The 19,693-nt window shown below is 50.1% G+C and overlaps 1 protein-coding gene across 27 annotated transcripts in view; it reads right to left on the minus strand.

Annotated features, from left to right (window-relative positions):
• CELF4 (CUGBP Elav-like family member 4) overlaps nucleotides 1–18,943 on the minus strand; it is a gene marked incomplete at both ends in the record, with an annotated part of 298,340 nt that extends 279,397 nt beyond the window's left edge. For all 27 annotated transcript variants that reach the window (XM_082640193.1, XM_082640191.1, XM_082640198.1 and 24 more), the window contains one exon: nucleotides 18,658–18,943. In XM_082640193.1, coding sequence (XP_082496319.1) covers nucleotides 18,658–18,943 — 286 coding nt within the window. The remainder of the gene's footprint in view (nucleotides 1–18,657) is intronic.
• Between the last annotated feature and the right edge of the window lie 750 nt (nucleotides 18,944–19,693).

A 19,693-nucleotide genomic window follows, 5' to 3' on the forward strand; every position in this document is an offset into this window, starting at 1 on the left:
TGAGCGAGCTTTGCAGCTGTGCAGGAACAAGCAAGAGCCCCCTCTGCACCCTTACACCCCTTTCCAGAACCAGGGCAGAAATCACTGCTCTCCTGTACCTGACACGCACCCATGACCCATACAACATGAGCATACGTGTACACGCATGCAGGAGACTCACAGGACACAGTAATGCCAAACACAACGAGACGACACGCATCCACACAGCATGCCTCGAACAGACACACCCTGTGCCAGCAGCTAGCCATGCCGTGGCCGTTCATAGCTGTCTCCATGGTCCCCAGGGCTGCCCACGGAGCCTCACCCCTCACGGCCCATCAGCACAGTATGGTCACGTGGGACGGGGCAACACATACACACCACCTTCCAGGGCAGCCCAGAGCATCTCATATCCAACACACCCGGCCCAGGTCCGTGCATGGCAGAGCAGGCCCACCCCATCGTCCCAGGAAAGTCTCAGTTTCCAAATGGTTTGTTCGTCCTTCAGGAGGTGAACATTTAGTGAACTCATTCCCAAACCCTCAGGATTTTATCCTAAAGAAAACCATATGTTTCCCATTCTCTGATGAGCTCCTTGTCATTGCATCATTGCTAACCCTTTGCTCCATGTAGTGTGTGTGTGCGTGTGTGTGTGTGTGTGTGTGTATTTTCTTAATACAGATGGACAGGGCCACTTTGTCTGCCAAGCCTGGGAAAAGTGTGGTCCCATAGACCGACAGGAGCCCTGCAGGCCAGGAGCAGGCCTGGGTGGACAGCAGAGGTTCGATGTGGGAAGGCATCCCCCCTCATCGCTAGGAGCCACAGAGGAGGCAGCCCGAGTGCTGGCCTCCAGGACGGATGAGCTGCAAACCTACACCTGTCGTCTTATCCCTTCCAGTCACTCTTTCCTGGAGGTGCCTCTTCTGGTCACAGACCTGGCTTTACCTGTACTAGACCTGCCCAGGGCAGATGTACAGGGCTGGGGGGGTCCTTGGAAGGCCTGCCCCAAATTTCTCTAGGACCTTCCTTTGGTCTTGGTCAGTTGAGCAGAAACTTGGCCAGGATCCTGGGGGTGGATGCGGAAGAAAAATTGCAGAGGGAGCATTCTCAGCAAATGCCTTCCGTAGATTTGTTGATTTCTAATGAGGATTTGGCCTTGACCTTTACGGGGCTCCCGCGCCACACAGGCGCTGGCGAGATGACTTTTGGCCCCTGGCCTAAGGCTGAAAGGTGAGCTGAGGGGGCCACTGGGCTCCCTCCCTGCCTCCAAGCTGGGCCCTTGTCATCCCTTTCTCTAAACCAGCTGGTTTTGCTTCTCCTGATAAAGAGTTATGGGGCTAAATTGTGCTTGTGGCCTTAGGTTTCTTAAGCCTTGTTGAGGTCTGGTGTGTGAGTGTGTGCTTCTGTGTGAGTATATGCATCTATGTCTGTGTGTGTACCTCTATGTGTGCATGTCTGTGTGTGTCTATGTGTGACTCGGTATGTTTCTATACATGTGTGTGTGAAATGTGTTTATGTGTGTGTGCTATATCTATATTTTTGGGTATGTGTGCTTGTGTACGTGGGTATCTAAGTGTCCTTATGTGTGTGTTCCTATGTGTGTCTCTGAGTATATATTTCTTCGTGTGTCTATACATGTGTGTGTGTCTGTGTATGTGTGTATCTGCAAGAGGGTGTGTTTATGTGAGTTATCTCTGTGTGTCTGTAATGTGTATATGTACTTGTGTGTGTGTGTGTATGTGTGTGTTTTCAGAACCTCTGTAAAATGTGGTGTGGGATGATTTAAGAAAACGTTAGCTTTTAATGTCACAGGGCTTCAGTATCCCCATCTGTAAAATGACGGCGATGGAAGAGGTGATCTTTTTATTTACTTCCATAAAGGGAGCTGCAGTCATGGAAATGTGGGGGGGTTGAGAATATGACAAATATGGCTGCAAATTCTGGCTCTGTGTCTCCATAGCACGTAAGCTCCGTCGAGTTCCTGCTCTTCAAGCTTCTGTTCCTGTGGCATTCAAAGGGGCACGGTGACATCTCTGTCGCAGTTTTGTCACGAGGATTTGATGAGATAAAATAAGCAAGAGCCCTACGTGTACGCCATGTAGTAGGTGCTTTGTCAATATTCCCTCCTGTCCATCCTGATGTCAGCCCCAGCATCCTATTTCTGAGTGAGCAGGTGATGGGGGTGCTGGCACTTAATACATGACAATGCCCCTGGAGATTTTTAACTTTTACACCTCGTTTTCCCTCCTTTTAGCTCATTCCATCCTCACAATGACCCTAAGAGGTGGGGTGAACAGGGGTCACTGCAGTGATTCGAGAGAGGAGAAAGCTGAGACTCTGAGCCAGAGGGCTGGGCAGGGCGAGGACCAGGCGTCCAGCTCCATCCCTGGTGCACCAGCCACCTCTGCAAGCAGGCAGTGTCCAGAGCGCCAAACACTGCCTGCTCCCAGGGGCCCCTCTGAGGATCCAGGCCTCCCTTGCACTGTCAGGTCCAAAGAGAAGGAGCTTTCCCGAGACCCTCTGATGCATGCAGCTCATCTGCTGGACAGATGTGAACAAGCAGACTTTTGCACAGGAATCAGAGGGGAGACTTCGTGAAGGGTGGCCGGCGCCTCCCAGAGCTGGCTCTGATCTGCCTGCAAGGAGCTGATTCCCCCTCCCCTCAAACAGTCGGGGGTGTGGACACCCAAGGTCAGATTCCATAGCCTTGTCACCCACCTTATTTATAGGATTTGACTCTAAGTGATGATTGCTGGTTTCCCCAAATCCAAACCACTGCAGAGCAGAGTGGTGTGGCCCCAGAGAGCAGGGGAACAGACACCCTGATTTAATGAACGGACTCAGCCTCCCAAGAAGATACACTTAGTATCCCCTTTAACTTTGGGCAGGTTGGTGGGGAAACAAACAAACCAATCATACATTCCTTAAATCATCGCTGCCCTTTGGCCAGGGGCTGCCCAGGCCAGGCCCCAGGAATCTGCCTACTTGGCCATCGGCCAGGCATCTGCCCCTCTGGTTCGCCCAGGCCCCTTCCCTGGCTTGCTGGCATCTGTTCTGAGCCTGAGCCGTTCTGCTGTATCCTGGCAGGATTTGACCAGGTTGTAATTTTCCTTCATGATCCCTTTTCCATTTTTCTTTATAAAAAAGGTATCAACTGTACCTGGTTGCAATAAGGATGAAAGAGGTAATAGACAAGAAAGCACTTTACAGATTAAAATGCTATGTAAATGGAAGGCATACTATAATATAAATGAAATATATAATTTAACATGTATGATACAGTCTATAAGATACAAGATCTGACTTTAAATGACCAAAACACCTTTGGTATATAGGTTATTCAGGTACGGTAAAATATATGACTTAATTTGGTATATAATGTGATTTAGAGTATATACTGTGATCTATCGGATTATGTAATATCTTATGACATATCATATTCCGAGCACAGAGGAAAGTAGAATCAAAATCAGTCGACATTAGGCTATTTTGGCATTCAAAACACGAGCCCCAGATTTGTGATTTTAACAGCTGAAGCTGGGAGGGAGAAAACTAAAAATACGAATGGGGAAGATATCTCCATCGACCGGCAATGTGGCCCACTGGGTGGGGGGGATCCGTGGGAAGGCAGAAACCCCAAGAATAGGTCTGGGAAAGGGGAGCAGTGGGGAGAAAGCCTCTTGTGAGGAGGTGGAGGAGTCACGCTTGGCAGTGATTTTTCCTACTATTTATGAAGCCAGATGAGGAGCTATAGGGTTTGCGGTGGCCCCCGAGTCTGCTGATTAGCTGGAGATTATACTGATGATGTAATAAAAATTCACTTTGTCTATTAAGTTTCACCAGGACAATCAGGAGAGATTAGATAAAAATCAGAGGAAATGAATAACAGAATGGAGGAGAAAAACCATGAGCCTCCGTCCCTGCCATGGTCCCTGTGTGTCTCCCCTTTTACTGCCCACCATGGGGCATGGGCCCAGAAGCCCCCAGCCCTGCACCCAGGCAAAGCTGAGCTGACAACGTCCCTGAGCTGGAGCTGGGCTGCTCTCAGGAAGGGACCCGGCACTTCAGATACGGCACTGGTTTAAGTTTACTGACTGTGTTTAATATTTGATTAGACCTCTGACTTGGCAGCCTCCTGGGTGCGCCGGCCCTGCTGGGAGACAGGCAGGCTGTGAGCCCCTCCGCTGCCTGCTTCATCTGGTCCTGTGGCGTGGGAGGGGGTGGTCCATGTCCTGGCCACACAGCTTTACGCCAGGCAGGCCCATGCCCAGGGAGCAGCCAGAGGCCTCTCAGCCTCACGGCCTCTCCCTCTGGTTTGGCTTGTGCCAGAAATCCCACCATAAGAGATGTTTCTTTGGGTTATGGCCTGGGCTCTAAAAGGTCCCCGTACGAGGCACATGTCACCAGTGACGGTAACTCATTAGTGTCCATTAGCCGCTAGGGATGCATCTGCCCAGTTTGATTTGTCAGATCAGCAAGGGGCAAGACTTGGAAGGGATAGGAAAGGGAGGTCATTTGGGTTGGGGACCATTGTGCCCTGAGAGCCCTGGGGCTTGGGGTTTGGGGCCTGGGGGCATCGGGGGAGTGTAGAGTAGGCAGGGGGGTGGGCACTGGAGGACTCCAGCTCCGTGACGGGGCCCAGTTCTGCTCCCCCCCTGAGAAATCCCAGGGGTCAGGAAGATGCCGCGGGGTCAAGCTCTGTGGAAGGCCTGAACGAGGGGAGTTTTCCTTCCCCTAAAGAGTCAGCCACAAACACTCCTGTGTTCCGGGCCCTAAGGGTCACCTCATCTCTTCCTGCTTCTCTGGGCTGGGTTTCTCTCCCAGAGATGGAGGAAGCACCCCAATTGCTCCCATGCAGTAAACAGGCTGCCCAGGGAGCCTGGCACCCTTGCCCGGGTGTGCTGTCCACACTGGGAGTGGTTCTTCCTGGGATCTGCCAAGATTCTTCCAGCCACAAGACCAGTGTCACCCCAGGAAATGCTGTCCCGGGCTTTACCCACTGCCCGGCTTCCTGCAGCCGCTCCTGAACTGGGGGCCAGCACAGAGGAAGAGCAGAGGGCCAGGGGCAGGTTCCCACCTCTAGAAACACCCAGTTTACTGCTCGGGATGTTCAGCGGAGTAAGCTTTGGGGACAGTCTGGATGCCTGACTAGGTGACAGGGAACATGGGCACGGGTTGAAATATTCCACGAGTAATTTCTCAGCCCAAGTGGGCTGCCGTTCGGACAGCTGAAGGACACTGCAGCCCCAAAGAAGGTGAGGCCTGTCCTTGCAGGTCCTATGTGTGTCACCTCCTTCCTCAGACATATCTGCAACCCACCCACCTACGCCTGCCCCCAACTCTTCTCTCTCAGCCGGGCCGGTGGTAGGTCGAGATTTATTCAAAGTGAGAAATTCCTCTATCCACCAGCCTGAGAACGAGACTTTACTGCAGTGGGACAAAAACGAAACATAATGGAACAAAATGAAACAAAACAAGCAGGCCGGCAGCAAGCTGGCCTCCGGGCTCTGCTCTGCCTTGTTCCCATGTCCCAGCCGGGCTTCGGCCACCCTCTCTACCTGGGAGCCTGGGGCCAAGCCCCTTGGGCCGGAAGCTGGTACCCCTATCTGATTACTCCTCTTTGGGGGGGTCCATCATTCCCCACACAGGACATTCGCATTGGGTAGTCTTATATTTGTGGGTTTGCTGCTTCCTAGCACACCCAGTTATTCTCGGTGGTGAGGGTGGGTTCCTGCCTTCCGAGGAGAGAACTTGACCCTCAGGGCACCTGAGTCGCACATGCATCTGCCTCCTTGAGGGAGGCGTGTTTCCGCCCCACCCCACCCTGCTCTTCCCTGAGTTTCTCCCCCATCAGATTGGAATGCTGCACTTGCTCTCTGCTTTGCAGAAGGCTGCCCTGCCCCATGGGGGTAGTAATGGCACCCTGCTCTCCGCATGGGGCTGGTATGCCCTAGATGCAGACTGCAGCTGGGTCGGTGACTCCCCTGCTCTTGCCCCAGCTGGATTCTCCTGCCTCTGCCAGCCTTGGGGAACCCTCTCCTCCCGGCTCTGTGGCCTCTGCTGTGGACCAGCCTGGCTCAGCTGACATAAGTCAGAACATTCAGAGTTAATGTTCTGCTGAGAAACTTGAGAAACTCAGGAGAAACAAAACAAGGCTTTGGAGAGAGTGTGAGTCGCAGACGGGGCGCCTCGCACAGAAGGGAGCAGGAACCTGGCGCCCCCAGCTGCAGCTCTGCGGCCACCGCCTGGGCCTGTGCTCCTGTCCTCCCGTCCAGCTGCCTGCCACTGTGACCTGGCCTGTGGAGTGGCTGCTCACTGCCGCCTTCGGGTGCGCTTTCCCCACCGAGACACCGCCCGGTTATCTGCATTCCTCTCCTCTCTCTGGGGACCTGCTCGGCTGCCTCGTCCCTTCCAGCCCCAGGCTTCTTTACTTCTTTACTTCTTTACCCAGCCCCTTTACTTCTCATTCCAGTGGATTTTCAAAACTGCCCAACACAATAACAACAGAATTGACTCTAAAATAAATCTAATAATTTACTTATTGAAATTATCAAGATGAGAGCAAAGCGGAGGTCTCAGTTTTCAAGAAAAAGAGTTTTAAAAATTGCAAGAGAAAATGAAGCCTGGAAATAAGCCAGTGGTGGCTCTCCCACTCTGTGCCTCTCACTCCGATGGCCCACCGAACTTTGGTGCCCTGGAGCTGGTGCCCTGGGGTCTCAGCTGGACCTGGGTGGCAGGTGTGCCAAGTGATCACTAACTAATCAGTCCTGTGCCCAGGCCCGGGTGGTCAGGCACAGGGTTGAGTGTGCGTGTGTGTCTTCTGGGGGCATTTGGAGAGTCCTTTGCAAAAGCTGAGGGATATAACAGTTTGGAGTTGGACCCATGTCAGACCCCTAAGTATGGAAAAGATTCTGGTGCCGCAACATAGGGAATGAAGAATAAAATCCATACTAAACCATACACGAATTAATCATTTTTGAAATGAAACCAAACGCACATGCATACTGAACTACAATACTTTCTGGATTTTCTGATCCTCCTCTCTTGTTTCACGTTGGCACTGTTTTGCTGGTGCCCCAGCTTTGGGCTCGGGGTCCCACGCAGCCTACTCCTGCACGGGGCTCCCATGCGTAAGAAGAGTGCCCCCCCTTGTCCTGTAGGGGTAAGGAGTGGTGTGTGGGAGAGGTTTGGACACCGAGCCAGGACTGCGGCAGGAGCAGCGCCTCGGCTTCAGGGGCCCTGCTTGAGAGTAGGAAGTTCTCCCTCTCACGGTCAGAGGGCAGGCGACCGCTGGAGGAGAGGGGAGCCCCTCCACATGCACAGTTTGGGGATCCCTCCCTAAGGTAGGGAAAGGGTCTACAGGAGGGTCCTAGCCTCTGGGCTGTGGGCTGTTCTCCTAGAGTTCCTTAGACCCAGGCCTTTGGGGTCGAGGCGGCGGTGTGGCTCTGTGGACAAGGAGGGTACGCCCTCCCCACACACCTCTGTGGCCACGCCTCATCTGGGCCCGGGTGGTGGGCAAGTCCAGAGATCTGGGAACTGTCCAAGGTAGCCTCAGCTAACAAGGCTGGGCCATTAGCATGGGGGAGGGAACAGAGACTGGCCAAAGCCCTTGGCCCCAAGGGTTGGGGGTAAGTGTCTGGCGGGACTCTGAGTGTGCCTGAGGCCAGGATGGGGAGGCAGGTGACCTGTCTGCTGGGTTCCAAGTGCTCCTACCCCAGCCACAGGGACCATTTCCTCTCCTTCCTTTACATCAAAGGCACCTCCCCTGCACCTTAGCAGTTCCTTTCCTATCGTCCATCATCACCCCACCGGGGGACCTGACCTCTAAGGCAGTCTCCCTTCCAGCTGCCTGCACAGGCTCTGGGAACAGAGAAAAGAAATGATCCAAATTGTCGGCTCTGTTCTGTCTCTCTCTGCCAAGCCCTCGGCCACTGGAGTCTCTGCTGTCCACTTCTCCCTCAGAACCCCTGATCAGGTGCTGCCCAGCGTGGCCAAGGAGGACCAGGAACAGCCTGAGCTGGGCTCCAGTGTGCAAGGCCATGAGAGGCCAGGGGCAGGCCAGACAACAATTCCAAGGCCAAGGACACATGGCCTTCCCTTTTCTTCCTGCTCACTGTGCCTGGAGGTGAGCCTGAGTGAGCAATGACCTTCTACAGTCCAGACCATACCAAGCTGACCAGCAAGGCTGACAAAACAAGAGCCTGGCTCTGCTGGTCTCAAGAACCCAGTCACATGATTGATGAGATTGGGTGCCTTTCTTCCCGGGACCTTTAAGCTGCAAAGGGTGCACACTGACATCCCCCCCGAGGCCAATATCCAGCCATGTAACTGGGGATGCTGCTTTAGGCTCACACCACCCCTGAGAGATAGACCTCTTCACACGGCGGGTGCAAGGATGCTCTCTGTGCCCCATCCGGTGAGACCAAGCCAAGCCAAGTATTGATTTGACAGAAAGATGTGGATATGTCGGGTGGATAATGGTTAGGGGATCCTATTTCTTTCTTTTCCTGTTCAGAGAACACCTCTCCTCTACCTCACCCCGCTGGAAAGCGGAGGCCGGATGAGGGAAAGCGTTCTTTTTGGTGTACCTGCCAGGCAAGAGGTAGCTCTCTCTGGGAGCAGTATGGCCAGAAGCAGCTATGGGGAGGTCCGCCGACGGCCACGCTGCAGACTGGACTTTGCTACTCCCAGCCTCAGTCTCTTTATCTGTGCAGGGGCAGCCATGCATTCGGATTTCTTCAGGCCAGAGAGGGGAGTTTGACTCAGCTCAGTCTCACAACCTTCTGCACGGAAACTCCCAATCATAGGAATGCTTGACACTCCATAAGGCCTTGTTGTTTTGTACACGCTGGGGGTGTGGCCTCTTGCCTATTTGAAGGTTGCCCTGGTAGACACCTCCTTCCTGGGCGCTTTCCAAGGGTTCAAGACCAGGGAGCCTCTGGGAACAAGGTCCCCCTTTCCCACCACGGCAAGAGCTCTCAACATCTTCACCTCTCCGTATATTCTTAGAACCAGTCAATATGATTAATTTTACATGGGCATAATTTCCTGCTATTGCAGAGGAGTCCTCCTAGCCTTGCCCATCAGCAGCGACATGATACAGTTTCTGGTTACATTGGTCAACCAAGATATTGATATTATTAATAATGGATATCTATATGCTGACCTTTGTCCATACCACTGAATCACCCTGGGCTGGCTGTCACACTTCTTTAAGAGCTATTGATAAGCCCATTATTGGAAGGGCATGTATGATCTTAGGTGTGTGATTTCACTCACCTTCAAGCATCTCCTGTGCAAATCTACCTTTGCTGGATGAACTGGTGTGGGTACAGTGCCATGTGCAAGAGAGAGACTGCATGCGTGTGCTCGTGTGGTGAGTGTATGTGTGTGAGTGTGTGAATGTGTGTGAGTCTGTCTTGAACACTGGGCCTTTTAGAGCTGATCAAATAGTCAATTAGAGCATTATAGGGAGGTAGCCGTATCAGAGAGTGCTTACAAATACACTGTGATGTAGTGTTTGATCTTTGGATGCCTCTTGTCTCCTAGGACTAGCACAGGAGGCTTGGCTTTATAAGGATATTATTAGGTTGATCCTTGTTCTCTCAATGTACCTACCAGGCAAGAGGCGGCACTCTCTGGGAGCAGTATGGCCAGAAGCAGCTATGGGGAGGTCCGCTGAGGGCCACGCTGCAGACTGGACTTTGCTGCTCCCAGCCTCAGTCTCCTCTTTATCTGTGCAGTGGCAGCCATGCATTCGGCTTTCTCCAGAGAGGGGAGTTTGACTCAGCTCAGTCTCACAACCTTCTGCACGGAAACTCCCAATCATAGGAATGCTTGACACTCCATAAGGCCTTGTTGTTTTGTACACGCTGGGGGTGTGGCCCGTTGCGTATTTGAAGGTTGCCCTGGTAGAATGCATGCATTGTGTGCTCACGTGTGTGCACACAGGCACACAGATCTCATCGCTAGCCTCTGATTTCTGTCATCTCTGGAATTGCTGTCATTCCTACGTGGGTGGACAGTGCCTTCATCAAATCTGTCTACGGTGATCCGTTCCTGTTTGGACCCGGACACGCTCACTTGCCGGGGGAGCCCCCTCACTCGCCCCTGTAAAGGGAAGCCAGCTAGCTAGAGAGATCTTTTGGATCCTCAGACTTAGTGTATGAATAAACCAGACATGGATTAATTAGGTGTGACTGCATCATTAAATTAGAATAATGAACAAACAGCCACGTATGGCATTCAAATCTGCCTAGAATGACTCCAAGGGTTGCTTTCAAGTAAGTCACCTGTCAGTTTGGAGGTTTGGGGGACTCTGGAGAGTGAGGTTCCTGTCATATCTTGAGAAGTAGATTCTTTAGGCACCACCTACGCCAGGCGAGGACCATCCTTCAACGCGCACCCGGACTCCGTAACCGAATCCAAACAATGGCTTGGTTCAATATAGCATCATCTATGCACGCTTCAGCTCCGAGCATTTCTCAGAGTGAAATACGACGGTAGCACAGGTGCTCAAGAGACAGGAGGGAGAAGTTAAGAGGTGTGGGCAGCGGATGTGAAATGTATCGATCCCATAATATTTATGTGGATGTGCACACACTCGCTTGTGCACGTGCCTACACACACACTCACACACACACACATACACACGTCTCTTGCATTTCCATGAGCTCTGTTTTTATTCTATTGACACTCCCCATTTCAGCCAGATGGATATGAAGGTGAACCGAGTCTTAGTCGTGTAATTTTAGAACCAGCTGCTGAGAGGAAGCCCCATGCCCTCAGTGGGCAACACCCCTCACCATCCCCATCCTAGGACAGAGCGGCTGTGCGGTAAGATCCATTCATCTTTAACAAAGAGGAGGAAGCCACAGCTAAGAGGAAAGAAAATGGGAAGGAAGGTTGCTTGCCTCACCGTGAGCAGTAGGATAGCCTAATGCATGGGGGCTTTGTCAGTAAGATCTGCTAAGTATCCAGAAACCTTTGATCTGGAGCAGCTCTTAACAAAGGTGATTAATTAATTAAAGCAGAGTGTATTGCAATAAAATAACATCGTGGTCAGTTTATGCACTGTCCAGAGCTGGCCTTCAGAAGTCTCCGTCAATTAAACTCTTGTTGGAGGCCAGCTCATTATCAATTTTTTTTTCCTGAGCTTTGATCAATATTTTTGGCTGTTCCACCCTCACGGAACCGGAACTATGTCTGTCTCCACGAGGGCACCCATTTATTTACATCTTGCAGAGGGCCACGTAGGATTTGTTCCTGAGCTGAGCTGCTGGGAATTGCTTGGTTTGAGTGTCAGTCAGCTTATGCTGGAGCGGAGATATACAAGGGAGGATAAGGGAAACCAAAGGTGGAGTGAGTGGAAGGGAAGCAGCCCTGTGACTCCCTGGTCCTGAGCACATCCCCTTCTGCTCCCGGAGGGACACAGAAAGGAGGGCAATCACCCTGGGGCTGCCCACCTGGCTGCTTTGTTGGTTTCTGTGGGCAGAGCTGTGGCTTCGGCTTTATACCCATCCAGGGACCACTGGAAACTGGATGAGTGGAGATGGAGGAAGCCCTTAGGGCAAGCACATCAACTCTGGGAATTCTTCTGCCACCGTTTCTACCCCATCATTGTCCTCTTGCCCTGGCATCTTTAACCGTACCCTCACGTTGCCAAGTGGAACATGTATCTTTCTCTTCAGACCCACTGTGGGTTTTCGAGGGCATCTTAAATAGCAAGGAGAAAAAAGAAAAGAGGGAGGTGGAAGCACATGATAAAAGGGCTCCAACTAAGCTGGGGGCTCTGTGCCCCTTCCCTAGGCTATTTGGGCAGAATTAGATGCCTTCTGTGATTCTTGGAGAATATGTGTATTTGAGGGGCTGCAGAAAAGGTGAAAGTAAAGGAAGTGATTTCCTTGTAGAGAGCCCAAAAGGCGGGCCACCAGGTCCCTGCCACCCCTGTGTGCATTCAGGCTAATGCAGCCCTTTGCTTGCCAGGGCCTAACTGGACTGACTTGGTCAACTCCCCTGTGTGTGTCTGTGTGTGTGTGTGTGTATGTGTGTGTGTGTGTGTGTGTGTGAAAGCACTACAAAAGAAAAGTTGGACAGGAATGCCAAGTGGCAGCAGGTAGGGTAGGGAATGCAGAGAGTGGAGGGAATGATCTCTGCAGAGAGTTGGGCTCTGTGGCTGGCCACTCAGATCTCAGATGGAAGGTCATTTCTAAAATGAGTCAGTAGGTGAGCAGAAGTGGGCAAGCCTCTGAAGAGTGGTGCGTGGGGGGCGATGAACCCTCTCCCCAGCCTGGACTCCTGAGTGGGGCTATCAGGCAGATGAACAAGAGCACGCCTCCACACTGGAACTTAGATCATTGACAAATCCAAGCCACGAGTTCCGAGGTGGAGCATGTACATAATCACAAGGACAGCGTCATTCTCCTCTTTTCTCTATCAACCACCTCCCTGATCACACATATAGCCTTGCAAGATGAAACTACCCCTAACATCATCTCCACGACACTTGAATTTGTCATGTCTTCCCTGCACACACACACACACACACACCCCCCCACACGCATGCACTCACACCAACACCCACGCAGGCTGCAGCATCTTCCCTCCCCCAACCCTCCAGTACCCAGAGACACACACAGATTTCACACCCCCGAGCTCTTCTCTCAGCATGTCACATGGGATTTCCCTTCCAAGTTCAGAAGCTGCTGCAGTTTCAGCCACTGTCAACCAGTGATCCCAGCTTCCGGCTGTCATTTTGGCCTTCCAACTTTCGGTTTTCCTTTTTTCTGCCTACGATGTTGGGGCTCATTCTCTATTGCATCTTCCTCTCCTCTACAGAGTACTCATTCCAAATCTTCTATACTGAGATCCCTCCTGGGTCAGTTTGGAAACTGACCACCCTCTGGTGACTTGGAAGGTGTGAGCTGTGCAGTGTTTTTCCTAAATCCATCAGAGGCAAGTGAGACCAGCTCTTTTCTCAACCAAAGAGTGGGTGTTTTGGATATCTCCTCAGGCATCACTCAGAAGCTCCTCTCCCATCCTCGTCTATAAATTATAATAATGAGGATGATGATGAGAATAATAATAATGACAGCGATAATGGCCTTTGCTCGAGTCACCGGGAGAGTGGTGAGATCACTGGGTATCAGGAAAGCCCCCCAGCAATCAGCTCTTTGAAAGCACTCTGAAAACTTTACAATACGCATGAACTGAGGGGACGTTTGCATATCTATGGCATACATGTTTGTAATTGTTTTCCTTTGGGTTGTTTTTAAGCTATGACTTCATTCAAGAAAAGCTTTTCTTTTTGTTTTATTTTGTTTTTTGTTTGAGAAGTCACAAACATCAGCCAACTGGAGCAGGTGGAGAGAGTGAAAGTATGCCAAGGGGGTTCTTTCAACCCAATCTAGAATTCCCCATTAAAGCTGAGTGGGGCAGGGTGGGGGAGAAAGAGTGTTAACATCTCCCTGTTGAATTGCAGTAAAATCTAGGCCAGCCCTGGTTCCCATATGTGTGGGATGCGCTTAGTCATGCTTGCACATGGATGCATATACGTGCACATGTGCATATTAATTTATCTCTCTGTGTGTGTGTGTGTATGTGTGTGTCGATTCTCGGGAAGTCTGTTTAAAAGATAAATGAAATCATGCACAACCAGCAAATAACCACGAGCGTCTTAAATAAACGAATCAATTCCCAATAGTACTTTTTCTTTGCTACTAAATAGAATACTTATCAACATCTGGAATTTGGAGGTGTTTTTCTTTTTTAAAATGGGGGCAGTTGTTTAGATTTATTTTAACTTTGCAACAATTACTATTGCTAATTTTCTTTAGTGAAACTTATTTTTAAATGTTTTTCTTCTTATTACAGCTATCTCATTTTCCACATCTCTGTCTCACAAGGCAAATCTTTCTTTTAAAAGCTATAGGTGTGTGTCCAGCCATTCTGCTAGTGTTTTTCCCTGGACAGAACTGAATTTTTATTTTTCCAAGTAGTTTTTTAAAGTTCATCTTACTTGAGCTGATGCCCATGCTGATATTTCGGCTTCCCTGTCTCTTAGACTCATTTGAAAACAGAAATCAGATAGAACCTCACTAGCTTTAATTCACCTATCTCAGGAAAAAAAAAAGACAAAACAACAACAAAAAAAAAAAACCCCAATGAGCTCTTTCAGCTAAAGTCAAGTGGCAGAAACTCGATGTTTTGAGAATTGTTACCTCTTACACAAAAATACCGGACATAATTTTATGAAGATGGTCACAAATCACCCAAACATAATCATAACCCTTGCCCTTTCCCCTTCTCCCAGCTGTACCCCAAATCAAGGGGCTTGAGGAATTTACTACTCAGATACTGTTGAAATGAGAGGTTGTGCAGCTGATGATGAGTATATTTCTAAAAGATATACTCTCCAGAGCTCAATGCACACAAGGTTCCATTACTCTGTCCTCATCCTCCCTCTGGATGTAGTATGACAGTATGAGGGCCCGACGTCCCTGAAGCTGTGGCTCCTAGGTTGGGAGCCCCTGGGCTGCCACTAGAGTAGATTTTCCTCCATGCAGCAGGGGAAAATCTCAATGCAGAGTGGTTATCCAGGCCACAGATCTGTTCTGACTGGTTAACAAGAGGGATTGTGATGAGGACTTGGCTGTTTAGATTAAAATGCATCGCAGGCTCCGGGAACAAGCACGTATCAGTAGTAAAGGCTCTTTAAACCTTTGGGGACAGCCCTATGCTTAGATCACATGAATTCATAAATATTATACTAAATACCACTTAAATTGGACTTAAATGACTTCAAAGATAATGCATTATAATATGGCTATCCAGAGAGCACTAGTCTTTATGTCTCCCAGTAACTCAGTCTTTGCTGCCTCCTATCCTGCTAGATAAGACCAAAGTTATGAATGGATTGTGGCTTGTTCATGTGTGATCCACTAACTGCGTATGTGTGTGTGTGTTAGCAGTTGTGACTCTGTGTGTGTGTGTACGTATTTTCAGTCACTGCCTTTGTTTTCCAGGAAATACAAGGAATAAAATACAAATAAATAAAAAGTGATAGAAGGGAAGAATTAGACAAGTGGATGACCTGTTTCCTTCTCCAAGGGAGAAAAATTCTATAAGAAGGGGCAAAATTCATCCTCAGTTCACTTCTGCTGATACCCTGGGAGTTTGCCTCTCTCTTCTTTAATCAATAGCACAATGTCTTTCTCTTTGGAGCCTGGAAAAACAATCTTTCTCGAAGTGCTTCTAATGGGGGAGAAAAGGAGACTCTGAGTTCGCCGGGAGAGTTTGCATTAAACTGGGTTTTCTTCCTTAGGTGTTGTTTCTTCAAATTGTTCTGGGCTTTTTCCTTTCTTTCTCTCTCTGCCTAGCACCCAGATCTCCCCCTGTCCATTTGCCTTCTGTTCTCCAGGGGGTGAATTTACCTTTACGGTAATCACCCCAGTCCACAACTGCTATTTGCTGCCTCCCCAGCCCAACAGCCTTTCTCGGATACGGCTGGGTTTTCTCCACAACACACACCTACTCCCTCCTCCAGACTCCCAATTTGACTGGAGTAATTGCCTTTTAAGGTTCACTCTACGCATGGCAGGTATTCCATTAACCCTTAGAACTGTTTCCTTCTTTAGTTACCAGAAATGGCAGGTGGCCAACAAATGGATACCCACCTGAAATCTCATGTACTTAATTTAATTTTTACTTATTTTTTTCTTCTTCTTCTTTTAACCAATAGCATACATATTCCATCCACACTGAAGGCCAGTATCCTGTCATGTCTCTCAATTTTATTCCAGTATGATTCACTAGAAGTTAGAAATTCAAGAAGGGGAAAGAAAAAGCCACAAATATACCCTGAAACCAGGCTTAACAAAGGCACGTTTCTATCCCTAGCTTCATGTTATAATTTAGACTTGGGGGAAATCTAGAAGCCAAATGCAACCCTCATTCTTCAAGCCTCATCATGCTTTTGACTTAACAGTAATTAATCACCAATGGCAAGCAAGTAATTTTTTAAGGTGGCCGGAAGCTTATTTTATCAGGATTAGCTAATAAATCAGGCTGTATCACTGAAGGAGGAGTTCAAACTCTTCTAGGAATGAATAAACCAGGCCTCGGACACTGTCTCATTTATTCAGCTCTCTCAGAGCTTCCAAGCACTGTTAGGGACATTGTGGGCCAACCTTGCCTATAAAAATCTGAGGGATGGAGAGGCAGGAAGTTTCATAGGAAAAAAATATATGCTCAGGCTCTGAAGGGTGAGCTTCGACAATGAAGCACCCAGGCTTCCAGAGCCAACGGGCCTGCCTGCCCCTGACTGAGCCAGTTTAGAGGAGGAATTATTTAGAAAATGAAGTTTTGCTTGTCATAGGAATCCTGGCCAGATATGTGTATGTATATATATATGATATGACACATATGATGCAACTATATCTTAACCTTCTCTACCTCGCTGATGCAAATGATGATAATTCTACATCTTTGCTATAGTAAAAGGGAGCCCCAAAAACATCAGAAACAGAGTGATGATCCTAGCAAGGGATCGTGAGAAGAAACCAAGGAATATTGTTTAAGATTATCTTCATTGGAATAAAGAAGCAAATAACGTGCTCCAACCCAGATCTCATAGGAAGCTCAGTTCTTCACAACTGTCTTTTTGCCTCTAGTGGATACTGATTTTTTTAAACTTTAAAATCTCAAATCCCCACAAGAACCTACCATTAAGATGGGCAAAGTATTTCCCTACCTCTGCTTCTTAATTTTCATCATTGCTATCTTAAAATCTGGGGACATATTAAAATGACAAAGGTTTAATACAAACCTTGATTAGCTTCTAGGGAGCTTGATTGGAAAGGGAAAAACTACAGAGATATGGTTGACTTGAGAAAGAGGGTGAAAAAGGGGGAAACTGATATTATTTCGAAGGCTGCCTCCCCATTCCACCTTTCCAGTTTCTCTTCTGAACAGACATTTTCTCCATGTTGAATAAAGGTTGGTTTCTCTCTCCATTACAGCTCCCACCCTCACCCCACCCCAGCAAACCCAGTATATTTCCATTCTGCTATGTTTTTGTGCAACTCAACATGCCATTAACTTTAAGATTTACTCCTCAGCAGGCAAGCTGGAAGATGCTAAAGCCAATAAAAACTGCTCTCTGGGACTCCAACTATGAAGAGTTCGGAGCTCTGCTTGGTATTCGGATGAAGGGAGGGCTGAAGGAGGGAGGCTGTGATAGTGAAAACCACTGCTGCTTAGAGAACCAGACAGCTCCACGCTCTGCACCTAATGTGCCGGAGGATCAGCTCTGTTCATAGCCCATTTGTGGCCAAGGATGAGGCTGCCCTCTGTGTGTGGGTAGGTGTGCATGTGTGTGTGTGTGTTTTCATCTTTAAAACCACCAGCTCTAACATAGCATCTTCAGCAGCTTTCCACACTACTGTTTATTAAAAAAGGAACGTCCATACACATCCCTTACAACTTCCTTAGCCCAGTGCTCCTTCTCTGCCTGACGATCAATCTCTCTCAGAAAGCATTTAACTTGCCTACACAGCTCCAGCCCCGATTAATTCCCGCTGCACATCCTATACATTACTGTTAGGGAGCAAGCACTGGGCTAATTTCGTCACCCACCAGCCACCCACACACGTTCTACAACTGAACACGTTTGGGGCTCTGCCTTAAAGATAATAAAACAAGGAGAAAACAGGCAGGCTGCAGACAATTCCCATGACCACTTTCCTAAAAAGTTGCTGGGTTTTAATTCTTTGATCATTCTGTTTCCCCCTCCTCCAAGCACTCACTAGTAATGATTGCTTCAAGGGAAAGAAACGATGTACTATAAACCTCTCTGCATGGTGAGTTTGGGATAATTTAGGATACACCCTCCAAAATGCATTATCTTTCACACACAGATTTTTTTTCTCGAAGCCCTGCTTTCTGGAGGAGGGGATCATCCAGGCTTCCCTGACCCCCCCCCCACTCCACCCAGGGGATGGCTGGTTCTTTGCTAATTCTTACCTTAGGTTTTGTCCCCCTTTCCTTCAAACAACTAACCCCCCCAACCCCTCCTCCGCCACTCGCACCACAACCGGATTATTCAGGCACACAGCTCGACACGGAGAGTTTACTGTTAAATTGATAGCGAAATAAAAATATATCTTTGAATCTGTCACCTCTCTTCTTTTTAGACGGCTGCGCTCCTGCTACTCTGGCCCGGAGCGGAGAAGGAGAAAACCATCTCCGCTTAGTATTTCAGCACCACGGCGATGGACAGCACCCTTGGTCCCCGGCCGGCTGAGAGCCCGCCAGTCTGCTCAGCGTCCCGGGCTCGGCCGGTGCAGACGTCCCCATCCCAATCTTTCAAGTCGCTGTACCCAAAAATCCAAGCCCCGTTTTCCCTCGATCCTCTCTCTCTCTTTCTCTTCTTCTTCTGCTCCCGCTTCTCTCCCCACGAAACCGCGTCTTTCAGCTTTTTGCCCAAAACCCAGCCTTGCCCCGGCGAACAGCTCCCCACGCACCCCAGTCCCGGTCTCTGCTGCCGGAGCGCCTCCCTCCTCGGCGTCCGCCCGAGGCTCCCTCTCGCGCCGTCTCCCGCTCGCTCGTTCGTCGCTGGCCGATCGGCCCGCCCGCCCGCTCTTTCTCCCCGGCAAAGTTGGGAGCGAAAGGTGCACTCACCTTTGTGCATGCCTGTGAACCTGTCCTTCAGAACCGTAAGCTCGTAGATCTTGCCGAACTCCTCGAAGAGGGGCTTGAGGTCCTTCTCATCCAGGTTGCGGGGGATCTGCCCAATGAACAGCTTGATGGCATCGTGGTCCTTCATGGGAATGGTCGACGGGTTCCCCGGGCTGTGGCTTAATCCGTTCATATGCCCGGCGCTGCCCGGGCTGCTGCCGAGCCCGTTGGTACTGAGGCTCGCGTTGTCAGCCTGTCCGTTTGCTAACGTGGCCATCTTTATATACATAGAGAAAATCTTCTTTCCTTTTATTCTTTCTTGCTCGCACTCTCTCGCTCCTCTCCCTCGCAAGCTCGCTCGCGCTCACACACGCACACGCATACACACACTCGGGTTCTCTCCCCCTCGGTTTCTCTACACCTCGCTCTCCTCTCGCTCTCTGCTCTCTCTCTTTCTCCTCTCTTCTCTCGCTCGCTCGCGCTCGCGCTCTCTCTCCTCTCCCCCCTCTCTCTCCCTCCCTCTCTTCTCTCTCTCTCCCTCTCTCTCCCTCTCTCTCTCTCTCTCTCTCTCTCTCTTTCGGTCTGATCAGATTTTTTTTTTTTTTTTTTTTTTTTTTTACATTGAACAGACAGGATCTCTGTCCTTTGCGTTTAAACAGGCTGGACCGGTTCAAGTTCCCAGTCAGACCAGGGGTGGGGGCGGCGAGTGTGCGCGCGCGGAAGAGGGGGGCGCGGGGCCGGGAGGGCGAGATTTAGGCGGGGGGGCTCAGCGCGGCGGCGGGCGGCGGCCGGGAGCAGGGTGGCGTGGGGCGGCGCCGGCCCCGCCGCGCCTCCCCTGTCGGCGGCCCCGGCGAGCAGCGGTGGTACAGTCCGAGACGGCCCCCGGCTATAAATAGCGCCAGGCGCATGGCTCTTCGGGAGGCGCTGAGATTCCGGGCCCGGCGGCCGCGGGGAGCGGGTGCCAGTTAGGAACGGGGCTGCTGGCTTCCTCTTTGCCTTTCGGGGGTTCTTTTTGTAATAGCAGCAGGTGCAACTTTTG

The sequence above is a fragment of the Mesoplodon mirus genome, assembly GCF_964341445.2.
Source record: "Mesoplodon mirus genome assembly, chromosome: 13".
NCBI classification, from domain to species: domain Eukaryota; kingdom Metazoa; phylum Chordata; class Mammalia; order Artiodactyla; family Ziphiidae; genus Mesoplodon; species Mesoplodon mirus.